The sequence below is a fragment of the Procambarus clarkii genome, chromosome 8, assembly GCF_040958095.1.
Source record: "Procambarus clarkii isolate CNS0578487 chromosome 8, FALCON_Pclarkii_2.0, whole genome shotgun sequence".
Taxonomy (NCBI): Eukaryota; Metazoa; Arthropoda; class Malacostraca; order Decapoda; family Cambaridae; genus Procambarus; species Procambarus clarkii.
This window is the reverse complement of record NC_091157.1, coordinates 50,351,052-50,374,580: the sequence shown is the minus strand read 5'-3', so window position 1 is coordinate 50,374,580 and position 23,529 is coordinate 50,351,052. Positions and strand designations below refer to the sequence as shown.

Below are 23,529 nucleotides of genomic sequence, written 5' to 3'. Positions count from 1 at the left end.
TATCCATGCCACATTATTTTCCTTAATATTTTATAAAACATTTAGTCCCAGTATGTGTATCATCTAATTTCCATGCTCTGGAGATTACTATGTAAGCATGAGAAGTCTCTTTATTACTGTGCGCCCAGGGAGAAGATATGATGAGAAATTGTGGTGCCACAAAATTTAGATGTGTGAGTGTTGTTGTTGTTGTCTTGTACTTTTAAAAGGTATATCTGTGATACAAAATCAGTTGATGAGAAGCAGTGGTAGTATGACAAGTAATTTTTTTCTCGATAAGATGTTATTCAATATTTTCAGTTAAATAGACTTGAACAAAATTAAATGTGGGAGTCATTAATGAAAGCTCTGAAGGAACGCATCTTCTCTATCTTTCAGCACCGTGTTATGCCTTAGTACTGAAAATCTGAGGTGGCACCAATTTGTACTGTTTGCTGCCCCGTAATGATTATTTCAATCACTATAAAGTGTTGAAGGCTTGTGTAGGAGCATACAAAAAGCATTCAGAAGAACACTGCCTGTTGCTTTTGCTATGCACAACATGCACCAGTTTCCAATTAGCCGGGCGGAGATAGAAGTTCGTTTAGAAAGGGATGAAGATTGCTTCAGAGAGCACATTCAAGTAGGAAACAAGTAGAAGGGTAAAGCAAAGTGTAGATAATTATATATATAAATACTGTAATGTATATGCAGTGCAATAAGAGCATTTAAAACAATAGTTTTATTGTTTTAAGAATATCATAATCTTGTCACTAATACGTATACACCATATTTTTTAGTATAACGATGTTCTACACATTTTATTATATAAATTTATCATATTCTATACCATTATCAGGGTGGTGGTGATAATAGCAACATTGTGCCTAGATTTAGTGATAGGCATATTGGAGGCATTATCAGCTGGCTACCATGTTGGCTGGTGGAGCCGGTCGGCCGAGCGGACAGCACACTGGACTTGTGATCCTGTGGTCCCGGGTTCGATCCCGGGCGCCGGCGAGAAACAATGGGCAGAGTTTCTTTCACCCTATGCCCCTGTTACCTAGCAGTAAAATAGGTACCTGGGTGTTAGTCAGCTGTCACGGGCTGCTTCCTGGGGGTGGAGGCTTGGTCGAGGACCGGGCCGCGGAGACACTAAAAGCCCCGAAATCATCTCAAGATAACCTCAAGATGTTGATTCTTAATTATTGTGAAGTTCCACACATTTTATTATAGAAATTTATCAGATTACACAGAACTGAATAATAATACTGGAAAAACACCCAAAAACCAGAGACAATGAAATACAGTACAGTACTGTGCTGTAAATATATTTTTGTGGCACTTCCCACCCCACAGCAGGTCTGGAGCAGACTTCACAGCAGGTCTGGAGCAGACTGCTGCAGGCATCTGCTCTGTCAGTTCGCACGAATTGCCAGACTTCACCAGGCTCTCACAAGTCAAGCCTGGCCTCGGGCCGGGCTTGGAGTAGAACAACTCGTAGAACCCCATCAAGTTGGTATCATTGCTCCATCACAATTAAGCTATGACACATATAATAATAAACTCACTGTGTCTGGGAGACAAGCCAGAGAATATTCATACACGTTAGGCTTTTTATCGAGACAACCCCCCCCCCCCCCCCCCCCCCCCAGGGTCAAATTACTGACCCAGGATGCAGCCCCCACAACAAACTGGCCTAACTCTTGAGTACCTACTTACTGCTAGGTGAACAGAAACATTAGGTAAAAGGAAATATTCCCAACCATTTCTGTCCCAGCCAGGATTCAATCAGAATTCTCGATTGTGCATCGAGAACGAACCCGGCTCTACTACCGGGACCTGGTAGTACATACAGTATACCAAAATTTTACTCTGTCAGATTGGAACATTCAACAAAAATTATTGTATTCAAAGTATGGGTGGAACTAGAGGCACAATCAGAGAACACTGTATAAACGTCAGAGGTCCACGGTTGTTCAAAACCCTCCCAGTGAACATAAGAAATATTGCCGGAACAACTGTGGACATCTTCACGAGGAAACTAGATTGTTTCCTCCAAGGAGTGCCAGACCAACTGGACTGTGGTGGGTATGTGGGCTTGCGGGCCGCTCCAAGCAACAGCCTAGTAGACTAAACTCTCACAAGTCAAGCCTGGCCTCGGGCCGGGCTTGGGGAGCAGAAGAACTCCCAGAACCCCATCAACCAGGTAAGAATATATAAATATATTGATTAGTCTCAGAGTATGTTACATTTTTACCAAAATTTTAGTAGAAAATAAGTAACTACGGTACCGTATTCATTTTGTAAAATAATTTAATATGGATAAAAGTGCTGGTGCTGACACTCGTGTAGTAAGGCAAGATGACCATGAAGACCCAAGAATTATTAAAGTGGTAGAAATGGACACTCTGATCAGCATGTGTGGTGGTCTGATAATAGATAGGCCTGAAAATGTAAAGAAGAGTTTTGAAGTGCAAAAGTTGATTAACTGCAAGATTAAGGAAAGTGCAACAAAGTGATTCAGGTGCAGGATACGACAGCCAGGAACAGGATGGTAGTACAGGGCATGTGAGGAAGGCACTGGTAGTACAGAGTACAGGGCACATAGGGGAGGGGGTGTTGGTTTGTGTGTGTGGGTGTGAGATACAGTCCAATCAGTGGCCTCAAGTCCTCAATGACCCACACTCTCATGATTTGATTGTGTTTACTTTGTTGGTGGGGCGGGGCCCTGAGCTGGTAATAGGAGGAGGGTGGGGAGGCATATACTCTTGAGGTCAATTACAAAATGGTGAACCACCAATATAGTGCACATGTGTTTTCATTAATTTTTTCCGTGTAATTCACTCTTCAAAAACAACTAACTTAGACAAGCAGGATAACTCATCAGTCAAGGTAAATAATGTGGTTTTTTATATATTATGTCTCAAAAATATTGGTTTTGTGAGGATTTTTGGTGGCCTAGGAATCCCACTTACAGCATTGTCTCTATGGAAAATCTTGATCTGCATTCCTAAACAAATGCTTTACATACAGTCTCAGAACATAACTCGTTCCTAATTGGGGAACTGCCTGTAATAAACTACTGTATGTGCTTTTGAAAGTGACCTTTCTCCCTTGGCCTTCCTTCTATCACCATAATAAACAATAGAAAATGGCTCTGGCTTGGTTGCATATTGGTCACATTCACTTAACTCATGGTTACTTAATGGAACAACATCTTGCTCCATTTTGTCCGAACTTCATTCTCCCACTTAGTCGTGCACCTCCTTGTAGAGTGTCTTGATTTTTAGATAATTGTATGTCTAGCTTTACTAATCCTCCAGAGGCCATTTGTCTCTTTTGATAATTACTTTGCCTGCATGTGAGGTTTCGCAATAGGGCTCTACTAATTTATCCACGGATTTGTCCCTTCGGTTTGAACCTGGTACCTAGGACCTTTACCAGGTTGATGTTGATCATGGTCTTGCCTTATGCGTTTTTTGTTCTCGTATTGGCATCCTTGGTGATATTTAGTGCCCTGTGATTATCCCGCACATTTGATGGTGCTACATAGCCTTCCCAGCTTGATGCCTGTTTTGATAATTACTTACTTAATCATGGTCTCCATCTCCCATTTATTAAGGATCTGCATGTTGGCCTTAAGAGCATAAGAATAAAGGTAACAGAAGGCCTACTGGCCCATACGAGGCAGCAGTATGGGCCAATACTGCCCATAGGATTGGGTATAACCACCCAATCCCACTCGTATACATGTTCAACCCACACTTGAAACAATCAAGGGGCCCCCACCTCCTCCATGTTACATGGTAATTGGTTCCACAAATCAATAACCCTGTTACCGAACCAGTATTTACCCATGTCTTTCCTAAATCTAAACTTATCCAATTTATACCCTTTGTTTCATGTTCTGATTTGTGTTGATACTTTTAATACCCTGTTAATATCCCCTTTGTTATATCCATTCATCCACTTGTACACCGCTATCTTGTCACCCCGTAATTCTTCACCTTTCCAGTGAATGTAATTTTAGCTCTGTCAATCTTTCTTCATATGACAGGTTTCTAATTTGCAGAATTAACTTTGTCATCCTATGCTGGACGTGTTCTAGTGAATTTTTATCCATTTGGTATGGCGACCAAAACTGAACTGCATATTCTAATAGGGGCCTAACCAGACCAAAATATAGCTGAAGAACACCACCAGGTGTCTCATTAGTAACTCTTCGATTAATAAATTCCAATGTCATATTTGCCTTATTACGAACATTTATGCATTGATTTTTTTGTTTTAAATTCTTACTAATCATAACTACCAGATCCCTTTCGCAATCTCAACACCATCTTGCTCGTATCTTGTAACTATCATCATTGCCTAGCCTTAAAAACCTTACATTTGTCAGTATTAAACTGCATCTGCCAATCTTTTGACCATTTCAAAACCCTATTTAGATAATCTTGAAAGTGATTCCCCTCGAACATGCCGGTGCAGGAATGCTGAGCGGCTACCTGGTGACGTCATTGACCATTAGCAATGTCTGTGCAGGGTCACTGAGCCAACGAAATTTGGGGATGCCAGGGACCGGCTTTTTAATCCCTAGGAACAAAAAACTATGATGCTACGACCGGCATAGGAACAAAAAAATTCAGAAAAACCCCTGAAGCTACGACCGGCATAGGAAAAAAAACAGGAAAAACCCCCTACGCCTACGACGTGCTTAGGAAAAAACAGGAAAAACCCCCTACGCCTACGACGTGCTTAGGAAAAAACAGGAAAAACCCCCTACGCCTACGACGTGCTTAGGAAAAAACAGGAAAAACCCCCTACACCTACGACCGGCTTAGGAAAAACAGGAAAAACCCCCTACGCCTACGACCGGCTTAGGAAAAAACAGGAAAAACCCCCTACGCCTACGACCGGCTTAGGAAAAAACAGGAAAAACCCCCTACGCCTACGACCGGCTTAGGAAAAAATGAAAATAGCCGGTCGTAGGCGTACTTCCCACTACTATACTTGAAAGTGAGTCTTTTTCTGTCTTATTTCCCTCCCGATTTTTGTATCATCAAAAGGAACTTCCTCAGTAACTGAATGGTTTGTAATGTTTAACCGGATTCAAATTCAGTAGGATGTAGGCAACTCCATTTTTGCTGTAGCATTTGTTCTTTATCTCTATGGCTCAGTTCAGCTCCCACTTCTCAGCAATTAGCTTGGGTTCCTGCCTTCCTTGCCTCCAGACCATATTGGTGTTCTTTCTAATGACCTTAAGGATGCAACTGCTAAAGAGGCTTTTTGAGCCTCTTTCATCACTCAGAAGTAAATTCCTTACTCTGATTTCTACCGTTTCACAGATAATACCATATACATCTGTTAGAGATGGTTAGCTATTCCAAAAACTAAGAGTTACAATAGTGACCTAACCCTGATTTTCCTCCTCCTGTGTCAAAATGGGGAAAGGTTTCTGGTTAGAGACCTTTTGATTAAGGCGGCGTCTGGGATGCTCTCGGATGTAAGTTCGAATCCTCATCACGACCTTTGTGGGTTTGTTCATTTGATGCATCACGCTACTGTATTGTGATTTGTGTGTGTCTTTGGTTAGGTTACATTATTGGCCACACACAATTAACTCATGGATATTCAATAGTACAAAGACCTGCCCCTTACTGTCAGAACTGCATTGTCCTGCTAACGGTCGCATTCTTCCTGCAGCAACTTGAATCTCACAATGCTCCAAAGTTTGCTTTTCAATGTTCCTTTGAGCTGTGTGTGTCTCGGTAAAATCCTTGGTGAATCTGATACCATTGACATCACTTTGCCTTGTGTCCTTGTACTTTTGTATTGTTCTAAATGATATCTAGGTATTTTGTAATACAGTATTGTGACAGATGGTGCTAAACGTTTTGAAGGCTTGGCCTTGGCTTGGCTTGATTTACCGACTTGTGATATGGAAATGTACAACTGTAAATATGTTAGGCTGTAGACATTTTGCTGGCTAAAGGCTAATGAGGACTGAAATTTTTTGGCAGCTTCTTTGACAAGATGAAACACTTTGGGTTGTTTCAGTGTAATTGACACATTATATTTTTTCAAAGTGGCCAATACTGTATCTTGCGAGGCTAGCAAGTGCATGCCAACTTAATATATTTTAAATACTGTATAAACATCACAAAGGTATTAATCGACCAAATAGCATTTGAGTTTTCTATTACGTGTACCATGTACCAGTCAAATATATCTTCTGATTTTATATGGGGGTTACCACTGAGGAGCAGAGAGGTAAGTATACAATCTTGTTTGTAAAGAAAATGTTGTAGATACTATAGTACATGTTAATGTTTTTCTCTCATTTTCAAATGTCTTCAAAACTATTTCCTAGTTTTAAAAATGATTGCGCCCAAGCTGCTGTTGTCTTTATTAAAAGTTAAATAAACTTGGTGTATTTTTAGTGAATGGGTTCGATGTTTATTATTTAACTGGAAGAAATGAATGTGTCATGTTTTAAATTTTTGAATGACACACGTTAGATTATTTGTCAGGTACAGCAGATTAAAATTATCAGCGTTTTTTTTTTATTTGCTCATGTCTTGTATATTGTTGTGGTGCCTATTTTTATTAAGTATTATAGAGCATAAATATGATATTTCTGTATGTATGTACAGTATATATAAATACCCCTTGATGTTACCAGTGACCTGACACACCACCAGGCAATTCCACCGTGTAATTACTGTACCAGAGTTGTACAGTTGTACACTAAAAGGTGACAAGACTGGTGCGGCCAACCTATCAAAGATGATAATTCAGACATAATAATTTGAATTTTATTGCAGTTTAACAGTTCTCATTTATCAAATATTGTATTGTGTGTAGAATGGAAATAGAGCAAGTGTTTGCCTCTGTTACATATATAAAATTATTCTTTAGTTCTTCATTAAGGTAAGTAAGAATTATAGCTGGTCATATATTTTTATGTAGTGACAATTTTATATATATTAATAAAATGTGTGATATGTCTTCATGAAGCAAATAAAGACCACTGATCTACATTGATTTTGATTAGCCATAATTTATACATTATTTATACATATACAGTACAAGAAGTTCCATTGGGTTTATGAGAGTACATAGCATGATGATCACATTCTTGTAAAGCCACTAGTACTCCAACGTTTCAGCATTAGTTTGCCTTGTACTCTAGCAGAGTAGTAACCAAACTCTTTAAGGTCATTACCCCCTTTTTCATACAGCGTCCTTATTAGTGACCCCCGACACTCGATATTAAGCCACAAAATTGTTTTCTTCAGTAAACCATGTATTTGGTTATTATAAGATGTGGTCTACCTCAACTTGTGGCCCCATTTAATATTTCAAAAAGGCCCCCAGGTTTGGGAACCAGTGCTCTAGCAAATATTTTTAAGTACAGGAATACGGATTTTAAGTTTATATGCAATAAAATGTCTTTAGATTATACTGTACTACATTGTCTTATATTATGATAAAGAACTTGTCTTAAGTTTGTTGCACACCTATTTGTGCTTGCGGGGGTTGAACTCTGGCTCTTTGGTTCCGCCTCTCAACCGTCAATCAACAGGAGATTGTGTGTGTTGGGGGGGGGGTGGATAAGTGGGGGCGCACTTTGCGGCCAGGAGTCTGCAAGAGCTCACTGAGGTGTAGCTGTGAGGCACAGGTGTTGTTTCAGCGTGGGTGCTCAAGGTTACACTTTCTCAACGTTGTGGCCGCCAGCGGTGGCGTCTCCACAGCGCGTGTAGTGTGTCAAGTCTGACCCGCGGCCCGTGCCTCTCTCCCTCGCTGCGCCCTCCGTCTCCTCCTCTCACCGTCATCTGTCTTGCTGTTATTACTGTGTTATTACTCTCTTCCCGAATGCTATAGATAAATGAGTGTGAGGCTGTCTCTTGAGATGACAGGAGTGTGTGATCTAGTGGCGTGTGTGCTGAGGTGTTCCGCTCAGCTGTAACGCCTGGTTATAACGTGGTCTTAAGCCCTGTAGAAAAGGATTAGTGAAGAAATTGTAAGTAAATTAGAATCGAAAAAGTTACATTATAGCAATAATGCCAAATGTAATAAATATTCTAAAATACAAATGCAAGAACGATGTGAGTTTTCTTTAACAACGATAACGAGTAGGTCTTCATGGGCAGTTGTGTATTTATTTGCCTAGTTGTGCTTCCGGGGGTTGGGCTCTGCTCTTTCTGCCCGCCTCTAAACTGTCAATCAATCAGTGTGTATGGGGGGGGGGGGGGGGGGCAGAACTTACAGGGAATGTTGTTAATTAAGAACACTCGTCTGCTGTTTAGCGATTCTAGTCTTTCATCATGTTTGTATATTTGCACCACGTGTGCTTGTTTCAAATGTTCGTACCAACAGTAGGAGGCAGAATCTCTCTCAATCTCTCTCTCTGTCTCTCTCTCTCCCTCCCCCCCTCACTCCCTCCCTCCCCCCTTTTGTTAGGCCAAAGCTAGAATATGCAGCGGTTGTATGGTGCCTATATCTTAAGAAGCACATCAACAAACTGGAAAAGGTGCAAAGACATGGTACTAAGTGGCTCCCAGAACTGAAGGGCAAGAGCTACGAGGAGAGGTTAGAGGCATTAACTATGCCAAAACTAGAAGACAAGAAAAAGAGGTGATATGATCACTACGTACAAAATAGAAACAAGAATTGATAAAATAGATAGGGAGGATTTCCTGAGACCTGGAACTTCAAGAACAAAAAGTCATAGATATAAACTAGCTAAACACAGATGCCGAAGAAATATAAGAAAATTCACTTTGGCAAACAGAGTGGTAGACGGTTGGAACAAGTTAGGTGAGAAGGTGGTGGAGGCCAAGACCGTCAGTAGTTTCAAAGCGTTATAGGACAAAGAGTGCTGGGAATACGGGACACCACGAGCGTAGCTCTCATCCTGTAACTACACTTTGGTAATTACACACATAGAGGAAGCTTCCCGTAACAGTTGTCTAACTCCCAGGTACCTATTTACAGCTAGGTAACGGGGGCAATCAGGGTGAAAGAAACTGCCTATTTGTCTCTGCCGGCGCCGGGAATCGAACCCGGGCCACAAGATTAAGAGTACCGCACGCTGTCCATTCAGCTACCAGACCCCTTTGTGTATGTATGTGCCCGCGCGCACGCGGAAAGAGAGGGGAGAGGGGAAGGAAGGTGTGTGTACTTATTAAACTGTCACCTGTGTTAATTTCCTGGCTGTTGCACCTGAGCTCAAGCCGAACGAAGCATAAAACTAGTTGTGCTTATATGAAATTATTTGTCTTAAATGTTACTTTTATCACGCTAAAAAATTTCAAAAAAATATGTTACAACATAAACAATTGTCAACAGAATTGAAAATCAGTTTAATAGCTGGTGACGTCATTCCTTCATAATAGAACCAAGAATAAAACATTCCACGTTTTTTCCATAGGACCGGAACACCATTTTGGCGGCAAACGGTTCCCCGCCAACACAACACCTGGGCGGGGCTCGAACACTGGCTTCCCGTGGGTGGAGTCGCCACCACCACCCCCAACACTCATTTTATTTCAAACACATGTGGGCCGACCAGACCCAGTGTGAGGGTGGCGAGTTACTGTTTCTCACCCAGTGTGAGGGGGGCGAGTTACTGTCTCACCCAGTGTGAGGGTGGTGAGTTACTGTCTCACCCGGTGTGAGGGTGGCGAGTTACTGTCTCACCCGGTGTGAGGGTGGCGAGTTACTGTCTCACCCAGTGTGAGGGTGGCGAGTTACTGTCTCACCCAGTGTGAGGGTGGTGAGTTACTGTCTCACCCAGTGTGAGGGTGGTGAGTTACTGTCTCACCCAGTGTGAGGGTGGCGAGTTACTGTCTCACCCAGTGTGAGGGTGGTGAGTTACTGTCTCACCCAGTGTGAGGGTGGCGAGTTACTGTCTCACCCAGTGTGAGGGTGGCGAGTTACTGTCTCACCCAGTGTGAGGGTGGCGAGTTACTGTCTCACCCAGTGTGAGGGTGGCGAGTTACTGTCTCACCCAGTGTGAGGGTGGTGAGTTACTGTCTCACCCAGTGTGAGGGTGGCGAGTTACTGTCTCACCCAGTGTGAGGGTGGTGAGTTACTGTCTCTCACCCAGTGTGAGGGTGGTGAGTTACTGTCTCACCCGGTGTGAGGGTGGCGAGTTACTGTCTCACCCAGTGTGAGGGTGGCGAGTTACTGTCTCACCCAGTGTGAGGGTGGCGAGTTACTGTCTCACCCAGTGTGAGGGTGGCGAGTTACTGTCTCACCCAGTGTGAGGGTGGTGAGTTACTGTCTCTCACCCAGTGTGAGGGTGGTGAGTTACTGTCTCACCCGGTGTGAGGGTGGCGAGTTACTGTCTCACCCAGTGTGAGGGTGGTGGGTTACTGTCTCGCCCAGTGTGAGGGTGGCGAGTTACTGTCTCACCCGGTGTGAGGGTGGCGAGTTACTGTCTCACCCAGTGTGAGGGTGGCGAGTTACTGTCTCACCCGGTGTGAGGGGGGTGAGTTACTGTCTCACCCAGTGTGAGGGTGGCGAGTTACTGTCTCACCCAGTGTGAGGGTGGCGAGTTACTGTCTCACCCGGTGTGAGGGTGGCGAGTTACTGTCTCGCCCAGTGTGAGGGTGGCGAGTTACTCTCACCCAGTGTGAGGGTGGCGAGTTACTGTCTCACCCGGTGTGAGGGTGGCGAGTTACTGTCTCACCCAGTGTGAGGGTGGCGAGTTACTGTCTCACCCAGTGTGAGGGTGGCGAGTTACTGTCTCACCCAGTGTGAGGGTGGCGAGTTACTGTCTCACCCGGTGTGAGGGTGGTGAGTTACTGTCTCACCCAGTGTGAGGGTGGTGAGTTACTGTCTCACCCAGTGTGAGGGTGGTGAGTTACTGTCTCTCACCCAGTGTGAGGGTGGCGAGTTACTGTCTCACCCAGTGTGAGGGTGGTGAGTTACTGTCTCGCCCAGTGTGAGGGTGGCGAGTTACTGTCTCACCCAGTGTGAGGGTGGCGAGTTACTGTCTCACCCAGTGTGAGGGTGGCGAGTTACTGTCTCACCCGGTGTGAGGGTGGTGAGTTACTGTCTCACCCGGTGTGAGGGTGGTGAGTTACTGTCTCACCCAGTGTGAGGGTGGCGAGTTACTGTCTCACCCAGTGTGAGGGTGGCGAGTTACTGTCTCACCCGGTGTGAGGGTTATCTTCTTGAGATGATTTATCTTGAGATGATTTCGGGACTTTAATGTCCCCGCGGCCCGGTCCTCGACCAGGCCTCCACCCCCAGGAAGCAGCCCGTGACAGCTGACTACCACCCAGGTACCTATTTTACTGCTAGGTAACAGGGTCATAGGGTGAAAGAAACTCTGCCCATTGTTTCTCGCCGGCGCCTGGGATCGAACCCAGGACCACAGGATCACAAGTCCAGCGTGCTGTCCGCTCGGCCGACCGGCTCCAGGGTGGCGAGTTACTGTCTCTCACCCAGTGTGAGGGGCAGTGCTTTAATTCCTCCCCCGAGGAATTAAAAATATAACCGTGAAGAACATTAAAAGTTGTATCATGCATTTAAAGATCTTACGACTTTGATGTAATCATCTTTGTTGACGATTCTCGCTGATCTTACGATGTGTCGTAACCTTGGCGCGCGTAGTGTTTCCTCGACTTCGCTTTCACGATCTTAGCTGTTTATTTGTGTGTAAAAACTTGTTTAATTTTAGAAATTTGCTGAGCGAAAGAATAGCAAGCCAGTGTTGCGTCACACAGAACAGTGTTCCAGCACCACCACCAAGCCAGTGTTGCTTCACACAGTACAGTGTTCCAGCACCACCACCAAGCCAGTGTTGCATCACACAGTACAGTGTTCCAGCACCACCACCAAGCCAGTGTTGCGTCACACAGTACAGTGTTCCATCACCACCACCAAGCCAGTGTTGCGTCACACAGTACAGTGTTCCATCACCACCACCAAGCCAGTGTTGCGTCACACAGTACAGTGTTCCATCACCACCACCAAGCCAGTGTTGCGTCACACAGTACAGTGTTCCATCACCACCACCAAGCCAGTGTTGCGTCACACAGTACAGTGTTCCAGCACCACCACCAAGCCAGTGTTGCGTCACACAGTACAGTGTTCCAGCACCACCACCAAGCCAGTGTTGCGTCACACAGTACAGTGTTCCAGCACCACCACCAAGCCAGTGTTGCGTGAAGTAAAACAAAGGTTTGTTCCGTATTTATGAAAATTATAATATGCGACGTGTTTCCGGTCCAACCAGTTTTTTGTTTAAGAAATCTCCGAGGTCCTGGTTTAGTGTGAAATGTGTGAAGTGTGTGTTGGGGGCGGGAGCGTTTGTGCCTCTGTGTCGGGTGAGTGTGAGAGAGAGTGAGAGGGACATTGAGGCCACTATAAAAGTGAGAGCAAGTCTGACAGGTGACTAGTGACGTTAAGATTTGTAAACAAGAGCACGTGACTACAAGGTAGTCAGCAGAGCCTCAGTACAACCGCCCCACAACACTGGCAATTATGGAAAATACAAGTTGTTGTGGTAGTTTTAGGGTACCTATAGTGGTAGTGGGACTTAGTGGAGGTGGTAATACTGGTAGTTAGTGACAGTGGTTGTGGTGGTAGTACCGGTAGCTAGTGGTTGTGGTACTGGTAGTTAGTGACAGTGGTAGCTAGTACTGGTCAGAGTACAAGCATTAGGGTGACGAGGGAAGCCACAGATTAGACCATATAAACACAGTGACGTCATAAACTACCACATCAAGACTTGTGCTAACGAGGCAATCTTCTTAAAAGTCTGAAAACATACACTAAGACTTCAGCATTTACTTTTCCATCGTGTGTTACAGGTGATTAATGTGTTCTTTTGATCGATATGAGAAGGCCTCAGTAATTGTCCTCGATGGACAAAGCTCTGCTGGTACATTCACTCTGAATGTACCAAATCGTACCGCCTTAGACATTCGGAATTTGCAGTGAGACGCTTGTGTGGTGGGGGAGTGTGGTGGACTGTGGTGAGAGTGTGGTGGATGATGCAGTGTGGCCGTGTGCTGAGTGCAACAGCAGCACGCACAAGACCACAACAACATGATCAACAAGCTCTGTGTCTACCCAGAGAGGAAGAATATCTACTCCTTCCTCCAGTATCATGACGCTGGGTATGTACAATCTACATTTATCTACATTCAAATGAGTTTGAAGATAAGGCAGGCATGATAATAGCATGAGTTTCAGATTTTATTTGTAGCTTAATTATATATATATTGAGGTGGTACCCGTTTGCCCGCGTCTCTCTTCTCCTTCTTCTCTCCCTCTCTTTCGTCTCTTTCCCTATCCCCCTCCCTTCCCGTCTTCAATTTTCTCCCCTCCCCCCTTGCCTTCCTTCTCTCCCCTCTTCAAACATCCGCCCCCCCCCCTCTCTTCTCCTTCCTACTCTCTATCTCAGTCTCTGTGTTTATCTGTGCCTGCCTCTGTCTGTCTCTGTGTTGCTGTTTATCTCTTCTTTTTGTCTATCCTTGTGTCTTTGTGGCTCTATGTCTGTCTCTGTCTGTCTATTTGCGGACTCACTCTCTATCTCTCTCACACAGAAAAGTATTACAATAGTTTACCATTGGCGTGTGAATGGTCCACTAGTGGAAGGAGCCTAGAGAAATATAACAAAATATAATAGTTATTCGTTTGATTTGAGAAAATGTGGAGCATGAGAACACCTATCAAACTTACGTGGGGTAATCTGTCCCATTAGGGAATATTTTCCCCGCTTTGAAACTTGAACGTTCAAATCAGTAATGATTTGAATCATTACAATTAATTGATAAATAATTTTCAATTCATTGTCCTGACTATTGACTCGGTAAAAAGTAGAGTTAATTCGTCACCCCTGAAAGGAAGAGGTGGATGTTGTGGTGTGTGGAGGTGGGAGGGGAGGATGTTGTGGTGTGTGGCGGTGGGAGGGGAGGATGTTGTGGTGTGTGGAGGTGGGAGGGGAGGATGTTGTGGTGTGTGGAGGTGGGAGGGGAGGATGTTGTGGTGTGTGGCGGTGGGAGGGGAGGATGTTGTGGTGTGTGGAGGTGGGAGGGGAGGATGTTGTGGTGTGTGGAGGTGGGAGGGGAGGATGTTGTGGTGTGTGGAGGTGGGAGGGGAGGATGTTGTGGTGTGTGGAGGTGGGAGGGGTGGATGTTGTGGTGAGTGGAGGTGGGAGGGGGTGGATGTTGTGGTGTGTGGAGGTGGGAGGGGGTGGATGTTGTGGTGTGTGGAGGTGGGAGGGGGTGGATGTTGTGGTGTGTGGAGGTGGGAGGGGGTGGATGTTGTGGTGTGTGGAGGTGGGAGGGGGTGGATGTTGTGGTGTGTGGAGGTGGGAGGGGTGGATGTTGTGGTGTGTGGAGGTGGGAGGGGAGGATGTTGTGGTGTGTGGAGGTGGGAGGGGAGGATGTTGTGGTGTGTGGAGGTGGGAGGGGAGGATGTTGTGGTGTGTGGAGGTGGGAGGGGAGGATGTTGTGGTGTGTGGAGGTGGGAGGGGAGGATGTTGTGGTGTGTGGAGGTGGGAGGGGAGGATGTTGTGGTGTGTGGAGGTGGGAGGGGAGGATGTTGTGGTGTGTGGAGGTGGGAGGGGAGGATGTTGTGGTGTGTGGAGGTGGGAGGGGAGGATGTTGTGGTGTGTGGAGGTGGGAGGGGGTGGATGTTGTGGTGTGTGGAGGTGGGAGGGGTGGATGTGGAGGTGGGAGAGGTGGAGCACATTAGGGAGTGTGGTGTTCCAACAATGTGTTTCCGGCAGTGACTCGCCTAACAAAGTTTTCCCTCCAACTGGGAAGAGAAAGGGTTATAAATTTTGCGAGGAAACGTATGGTAATGACGAAGAGAATATAGAACAAAGAGAGGATAGACAAGAAACGCCGGACATGGAGAGGAGGAATGAGAGCCGTGTGGGTGTGGGATGAGGAGGGTGGAGTGAGTACCACTACGTTACTCATTTTACCTAAAGCTATGGCTGTGAGGGACGTCATGCCAGTTATGAGTGAAAGGAATGTCAGGAAGTACTCGTACCCTGTACTGCTCGAAAAGAAGAAGCTGTGGGAGTCACCTCTATTCACATCTTTTAAAACTAAATTCGAAAAAGATTTCGAACGTCCTTTCGTCTTCCCCCTCTCTTTCTTTCTTTCTCCCCCTTCCCCCTTTCCACCAACATCCCCCCCTTTCTCCGCTCTCCTCCCCACTTCACCCTCTCTCCCGACCTCCCCATTCTCTCTATTCTCCCAGTCTCTCTCTCTCTCTCTCTCTCTCTCTCCCCCTCCCTTTTCCCCTCCCCAACCCCCTCTCCCCCCCCCGCCTCCTCCACTTCTCCACCTGTTCTCATTTTACCCTCCCTCCCCCCTTACCCCCACCTCTCCCTCATTGTACCCAGCTAGACTTTGTTCATTATCCTTACTATTATTTTTCTGGATAATGTTATTTTCGCTTTATTATGGTTGGCCATCTCGGTGTTTCCAGCCGGCCGCTTGAGGAGTTATAGACACGAGTTTCTTGCTCTTCAACGCCTTCTCCTGAGACTAAAATATGCCACTTAGATATATATAAAAGTAGAGATAAGATATCGCGAGGTAGGAGGTAATGAGGATGACCTGAAACGTCTTCATAATGGTTGCTGTTATCACTATTCTCAAGACGAAGCCACTTAATTGAAGCCTCGATAAGTAGTGCATAAATAAGAGACCCCAGTTAGAGATATTTACGAAGCAGTTACGCAAGCACTGGGGCCAGATTCACGAAGCAGTTACGCAAGCATTTACGAACCTGTACATCTTTCCTTAATCTTTGACGACTTTGGTTACATTTATTAAACAGATTACAAGCATGGAAACTTCCCAATCAACTGTTGTTATTGTTATAAACAGCCTCCTGATGCTTCGGAGCTCATTAACTGTTTAACAATTGTAAACAAAGCCGCCAAAGATTGAGAAAAGATATACAGGTTCGTAAGTGCTTGCGTAACTGCTTCGTGTATCTGGCTACTATACATATTTTCTCAATCTTTAGCAGCTTTGTTTACAATTATTAAACAAGCTCCGAAGCACCAGGAGGCTGTTTATAACAATAACAACAGTTGATTGACAAGTTTCCACCCTTGTTAACTGCTTAGCAAATGTAACCAAAGCCGTCAAAGATTGCTTATCACCAGGCAGGGAGACACCGCCATCGCTGCTACTTCTTGAGTGTGAGGGAGGGTCGGTGATCTAGCGTGTGAGAGATCAGGGAGACACTGAAGTGTGTAGTGTTATCAGTGTGTACACTGAAGGGACCAAACCTCACTCTGATATGACAGTCGATGCTCCAGTGACGGAGATCGCTGCTATTATTGTGATGATTAGAATTTCGCGTTCGTCGTTACCCAATCCGACAGGAATCCGACTCTGGCTCTCCCTCGTCTGGAACGCTGAGATGCACTCTGGCTCATTGACAGATAGTTCGATGGATGGATAGATGGATAAGATACTATCAGGGGGAAAGCACCAAGCCATTATGACTATATAGCACTTGGAAGGGGTCAGGATAAGGATTTGGGATGGGACCGGGGGGAAAGGAATGGTGCCCAACCACTTGGACGGTCGGGGATTGAACGCCGACCTGCATGAAACGAGACCGTTTCATGCAGGTGAAAGATAAATGGATGGATAGATAAGTTGATGGATGCATAGATGGATAGTTATAGATTGATAGACAGGTCGATAGATAGACGGTCAGATAGATGGACAGATGCGAGACAGACAGACCCGGACAATGCCGGACAAATCAACATCGCAAGATATGCCGGATACCCCGCCTAGTCTATACAATATAATGACTATAATGTCTGTCCGTCTCTGTGTGTCCAAACTTGGAGACCAGATGCTTGGGCTAGCCCCACCCAACAATGCAGGGAGAATGGTCTGGGGTACGGAACGGTCATATGCTGGTCGGGGCAGACATGAGGTAACTGCTTAAAAAAAATAAGAGCAGGGAAAGTGTTAGGGACTGGATTACTGTGCCAGGGGGCTGGATTACTGTATCAGGGGCTGGGTTACTGTATCAGGGGGCTGGATTACTGTATCAGGGGCTGGGTTACTGTATCAGGGGTCTGGATTACTGTATCAGGGGCTGGGTTACTGTATCAGGGGCTGGGTTACTGTTAGGGACTAGATTAGGTCGTGTATAGGGTTGCCAGAACGTAGACCAAGTTGTGTATTGGGATAGGGGTTCAGGGGCTACGTCCAGCCGTGTAGGAACAGGTCAGGGATATGAGGTCAATGAGTGGCGGTGAATGAGGATGGAGCCAAGAATGAGGAGAGTTGCAGGCAGTGCTGACACACCTCACAGGCTGTGCTGGGTATATTGCGGGTCCGCCTGATAACAGCTCTCTTATCGTTATCATCAATCATGTGTGCCACTGCTGCCGGTCCAACCCCTCCCTCCCCCCAACACACCCCCACACCCCCTCCGTCACCGTGATGAGGCCTAAAACACCCGACTAATGCTTCAGAAAATTATTACTGAACACAGATATCTAGTCGAGCAGCGTTGGAAATATCAGCGGGACGCCGGAAGGCAGAAACATCTGTAAGAGAAGGTGTAGGGGGTTAAGACTGTGAGATATGGGGGTGGGGGGGTTGTGGTAGGGCGCCCCTGGTGTGGGTGGTGCCCCTGGTGTGGGTGAGAGGGGGGCAGCAGTGCCCGTGTGGACCCCCCCTGGCTTCCGCACCGTGCTGGTCTCATCCATCATCCCACCACACAGCACCTCACAGGTAAGGTCCGCTGCTTGCTGGTGGTCCTCACACTTCACCGTGTTAACCACACCACCACCACACGTCAACCACACCACCACCACACGTCAACCACACCACCACCACACACGTCAACCACACCACCACCACCACCACCACACGTCAACCACACCACCACCACACACGTCAACCACACCACCACCACACACGTCAACAACACCACCACCACCACCACACACGTCAACCACACCACTACTACCACCACACGTCAACCACACCACCAAACATCCAGCACCTACGTGTATTCACCTTTAACATTCGGCCAGAATCCTAAGCCCATGCATGTGGGGGTTACAAAGTATTTCCAAATCAACAACAAATGTTCCATAATAATTATTTTAATAATCAGGCCTTTGTAAAATCTCACTTGACAACCCGTCCTCATCGACAAATGCCAGAAGCTCGTTAATCCAGCCGCCAAACCCCCAGTTTCTGAATGAAAAACACTTTGCACTTGACTCACAACTGATGACATATATATTTTTCCTCTAACAGCGCTTCGTTCACGTCCACTGTTCGAATCCCAATTCTCTAAATGCTTTACCCACATACTGCAAATGCCAATAATGGCCAACATAACTTAACCACCTAACCTAGCCTAACCTAACCTAACCTAACATAGCCTAACCTAACCTAGCCTAACCTAACCTAACCTAGCCTAACCTAGCCTAACCTAACCTAACCTAACCTAACCTAACCTAACCTAACCTAACCTAACCTAACATAGCCTAACTTAGCCTAACCTAACCTAGCCTAGCCTAGCCTAACCTAACCTAACCTAGCCTAACCTAACCTAGCCTAGCCTAACCTAACCTAACCTAACCTAACCTAACCTAAGCTTAACTATTCAGAACATTCTCATGTGTAATCATATTACCCTATATTTTAGAAAAAAAATAAATTTTGCGTACGCAATGCGTTAAAAGTGATGCATGAGTCTTTGGGTTTGGGTGCTGCTTCGACGAGCCTAGCTTCAGGACAGATTGTAGGATGCGTGTCAGAGAGATTCTTCTATCAGAAAGAACTGGAGCAGACATAATCCCAAATGTATTGCCAGAAGCAGACATTAGCAGTAGTGTGATGGTCCAGCTGACTGAACACCAGACGACATCAGTGCCCAAGCAGTGCCTTGTCAAGCAGACCACTGTAACTCGTCAGTCCTGCAGTGTCTTGTCAAGCAGGCCACTGTAACTCATCATTCCTGCAGTGCCTTGCCAAGCAGGCCACTGTAACTCATCAGTTCTGGTGTCTTGTCAAGCAGACCACTGTAACTCATCATTCCTGCAGTGTCTTGTCAAGCAGACCACTGTAACTCATCAGTCCTGCAGTGTCTTGTCAAGCAGACCACTGTAACTCATCATTCCTGCAGTGCCTTGCCAAGCAGGCCACTGTAACTCATCATTCCTGCAGTGCCTTGCCAAGCAGGTCACTGTAACTCATCAGTTCTAGTGTCTTGTCAAGCAGACCACTGTAACTCATCATTCCTGCAGTGCCTTGCCAAGCAGGCCACTGTAACTCATCATTCCTGCAGTGCCTTGCCAAGCAGGCCACTGTAACTCATCATTCCTGCAGTGCCTTGCCAAGCAGGCCACTGTAACTCATCATTCCTGCAGTGCCCTGCCAAGCAGGCCACTGTAACTCATCATTCCTGCAGTGCCTTGCCAAGCAGGCCACTGTAACTCATCGTTCCTGCAGTGCCCTGCCAAGCAGGCCACTGTAACTCATCATTCCTGCAGTGCCTTGCCAAGCAGACCACTGTAACTCATCACTCCTGCAGTGCCTTGCCAAGCAGGCCACTGTAACTCATCATTCCTGCAGTGCCTTGCCAAGCAGGCCACTGTAACTCATCATTCCTGCAGTGCCCTGCCAAGCAGGCCACTGTAACTCATCATTCCTGCAGTGCCTTGCCAAGCAGACCACTGTAACTCGTCAGCCCTGCAGTGCCTTGTCAAGCAGACCACTGTAACTCGTCAGCCCTGCAGTAACTTGTCAAGCAGACCACTGTACCTCATCAGCCCTGCAGTAACTTGTCAAACAGGCCACTGCAACGCATCAGTCCTGCAGTGACTCATCGCCTACATGCGCTGGCGACCTGTTTACCTGTGTCCATGACTTGGCTGTAAACGCAAAAACTAGAATGCCATAATATTAAGCAAATTAAGGTAGTTATGTTGACCACCGTGAGCCGGGAGCTGCGAGCGGGCGGGTGTGATGTAACCGCCGCCATGATGACGGGGAGGGACAGTGTCAGTCAGATTCACTAAGCAGTTACGCAAGTACTTACGAACGTGTACATCTTTCCTCAATCTTCGACGGCTTTGGTTACATTTATTAAACAGTTTACAAGCATGAAAACTTCCCAATCAACTGTTGTTATTGTTATAAATAGCCTCCTGGTGCTTCGGAGCTCATTAACTGTTTAAGAATTGTAAACAAAGCCGCCAAAGATTTAGAAAAGATGTACAGGTTCGTAAGTGTTTGCGTAAGTGCTTTTGTGAATCTGGCCCCCAGATACGCAAGTACTTACGAACCTGCACATCTTTCATCAATCTTTGATGGCTTTGGTTACATTTATTAAACAGTTTACAAGCGTGAAAACTTGCCAATCAACTGTTGTTATTGTTATAAACAGCCTCCTGGTGCTTCGGAGCTCATTAACTGTTTAATAATTGTAAACAAAGCCGCCAAAGATTGAGAAAAGATGTACAGGTTCGTAAGTGTTTGCGTAAGTGCTTTTGTGAATCTGGCCCCAGATACACAAGTACTTACGAACGTGTACATCTTTCCTCAATCTTTGGTTACATTTATTTAACAGTTTACAAGCATGAAAACTTCCCAATCAACTGTTGTTATTGTTATAAACAGCCTCCTGGTGCTTCGGAGCTCATTAACTGTTTAATAATTGTAAACAAAGTCGCCAAAGATTTAGAAAAGTTGTACAGGTTCGAGTCCCAACACAATATGGTGACGGACCAGCGTCCACAGGATGTCACGGGTTAACAACCCCTGCCTTTATCCACAGATGAATGGGCAATATATCTGCGTCGTTCTGATGGATTTGTTTACCTGCATATATGTATGGATATATTTTATACGTCGGGGGTATTATACCCGACTCCTTGGTGGATGCCTGTGATGAGGAATAATGCCTTTCACGGCGGGGATATTATCTGCACCCCAGACTTACTAAAGTGAGTCCAGGCCCACCCCAGACTTACAAAAGTGAGTCCAGGCCCACCCCAGACTTACTAAAGTGAGTCCAGGCCCACCCCAGACTTATTAAAGTTACCCCAGGCCCACCCCAGACGTACAAACGTGAGTCCAGGGCCATCCCAGCCTAACTAAAGTGACCCCAGGGCCATCCCAGCCTAACTAAAGTGACCCCAGGGCCATCCCAGCGTAATTAAAGTGACCCCAGACGCACCCCAGCCTAACTAAAGTGACCCCAGACCCCAAGGGAGCAATATGGAGTCCGTAGCACAGTATGCGGTATATATTGATTGTCTGTCAAATGTCAGAAGTGACGATTGGGCTCACAGATGCTGCATTTTTCGGCTTGTAGTGTGTAGTTCCTAGTGTAGTGAGTGTACTGCTAGCACTTATGCCACTGTTTAAGTGGAAAATACCTCTTCTTGGTGATTTCGTGAGGTGTGGATGAGATGCCGAAATATCTTGAATCTGTTCTCAAGAGCTTAGGTAGCTTTAGCCGGAGAGTTGAATGTTTCATAGTCGGGCTGTCCCTCTGTAGGGCTCGCTTGCTAGCTCTCCCTCTGTAGGGCTCGCTTGCTAGCTCTCCCTCTGTAGGGCTTGCTTGCTAGCTCTCCCTCTGTAGGGCTCGCTTGCTAGCTCTCCCTCTGTAGGGCTCGCTTGCTAGCTCTTCCTCTGTAGGGCTTGCTTGCTAGCTCTCCCTCTGTAGGACTCGCTTGCTGTCCCTCTGTAGGGCTCGCTTGCTGTCCCTCTGTAGGGCTCGCTTGCTGTCCCTCTGTAGGGCTCGCTTGCTAGCTCTCCCTCTGTAGAGCTCGCTTGTTGTCCCTCTGTAGGGCTCGCTTGCTAGCTCTCCCACTGTAGCGCTCGCTTGCTAGCTCTTCCTCTGTAGGGCTCGCTAGCTCTCCCTCTGTAGGGCTCGCTTGCTAGCTCTCCCTCTGTAGGGCTCGCTTGCTAGCTCTCCCACTGTAGCGCTCGCTTGCTAGCTCTTCCTCTGTAGGGCTCGCTTGCTAGCTCTCCCTCTGTAGGACTCGCTTGCTAGCTCTTCCTCTGTAGGGCTCGCTTGCTAGCTCTTCCTCTGTAGGACTCGCTTGCTAGCTCTTCCTCTGTAGGGCTCGCTTGCTAGCTCTCCAATCTTGCGGCGCTATTAACCCTGTTTTGTCCTCCCTTCTCGTCACCAGAACTTTTTCACCACAATGGCACCACTGTGGCACCACTGTGGCACCAATGTGGCACCACTGTGGCTCCACTGTGGTGGCTCCTGTGCCTGGGAACTATCAGGGCTAAGCTTAACGCGAGTTACGGATGGAAAGCTGTCAGAAGTCGTCTACCCCTCCCTCCCTCCCCCCCCCTCCCCCACACTCACACAAAAATATAAAGTGAGAAATTAAAGGTAGATGTAATGAACAGACAATGGGGGGGGGGGTGCGGGTAGATGAGGGCATGTAGGTAGATTACGGTATATGAGTAGATGATGCTGTGTGTGTGAGTAGATGAAGTTGTTTGGGTAGATGAATGTAGTGTAATCTTATCAGCGAGTCTTTACTGTTATCTATTGTAGTGTGCCCAGCCCTGACTCCTGTTAGTTAGTCCAGGTACCCACACTACACCCCAGAGACCCCCAGCAACACTCCAGGTACCCACACTACACCCCAGAGACCCCCAGCAACACTCCAGGTACCCACACTACACCCCAGAGACCCCCAGCAACACTCCAGGTACCCACACTACACCCCAGAGACCCCCAGCAACACCCCAGGTACCCACACCACACCCCAGAGATCCCCAGCAACACTCCAGGTACCCACACCACACCCCAGAGACCCCCAGCAACACTCCAGGTACCCACACTACACCCCAGAGACCCCCAGCAACACTCCAGGTACCCACACCACACCCCAGAGACCCCCAGCAACACTCCAGGTACCCACACTACACCCCAGAGACCCCCAGCAACACTCCAGGTACCCACACTACACCCCAGAGACCCCCAGCAACACTCCAGGTACCCACACCACACCCCAGAAACCCCCAGCAACACTCCAGGTACCCACAGTACACCCCAGAGACCCCCAGCAACACTCCAGGTACCCACAGTACACCCCAGAGACCCCCAGCAACACTCCAGGTACCCACACTACACCCCAGAGACCCCCAGCAACACTCCAGGTACCCACACCACACCCCAGAGACCCCCAGCAACACTCCAGGTACCCACACTACACCCCAGAGACCCCCAGCAACACTCCAGGTACCCATACTACACCCCAGAGACCCCCAGCAACACTCCAGGTACCCACACTACACCCCAGAGACCCCAGCAACACTCCAGGTACCCACACTACACCCCAGACACCCCCAGCAACACTCCAGGTACCCACACTACACCCCAGACACCCCCAGCAACACTCCAGGTACCCACACTACACCCCAGCAACACTCCAGGTACCCACACTACACCCCAGCAACACTTCAGGTACCCACACTACACCCCAGAGACCCCCAGCAACACTCCAGGTACCCACACTACACCCCAGACACCCCCAGCAAC

General features: G+C 46.9%; 1 protein-coding gene across 2 annotated transcripts in view; it reads left to right on the top strand.

The window, feature by feature from the left end:
- Positions 1-13,032: 13,032 nt before the first annotated feature.
- LOC123759686 (villin-1) overlaps positions 13,033-23,529 on the top strand; it is a 46,963-nt gene continuing 36,466 nt past the window's right edge. The window contains exon 1 of one of the 2 annotated variants that reach the window (XM_069318314.1): positions 13,033-13,118. In XM_069318314.1, coding sequence (XP_069174415.1) covers positions 13,048-13,118 — 71 coding nt within the window. In that variant the 5' untranslated portion in view covers positions 13,033-13,047. Of the gene's footprint in view, positions 13,119-17,664; positions 17,736-23,529 lie in introns of those variants that run through there. The other variant, XM_069318322.1, reaches the window with a different exon arrangement.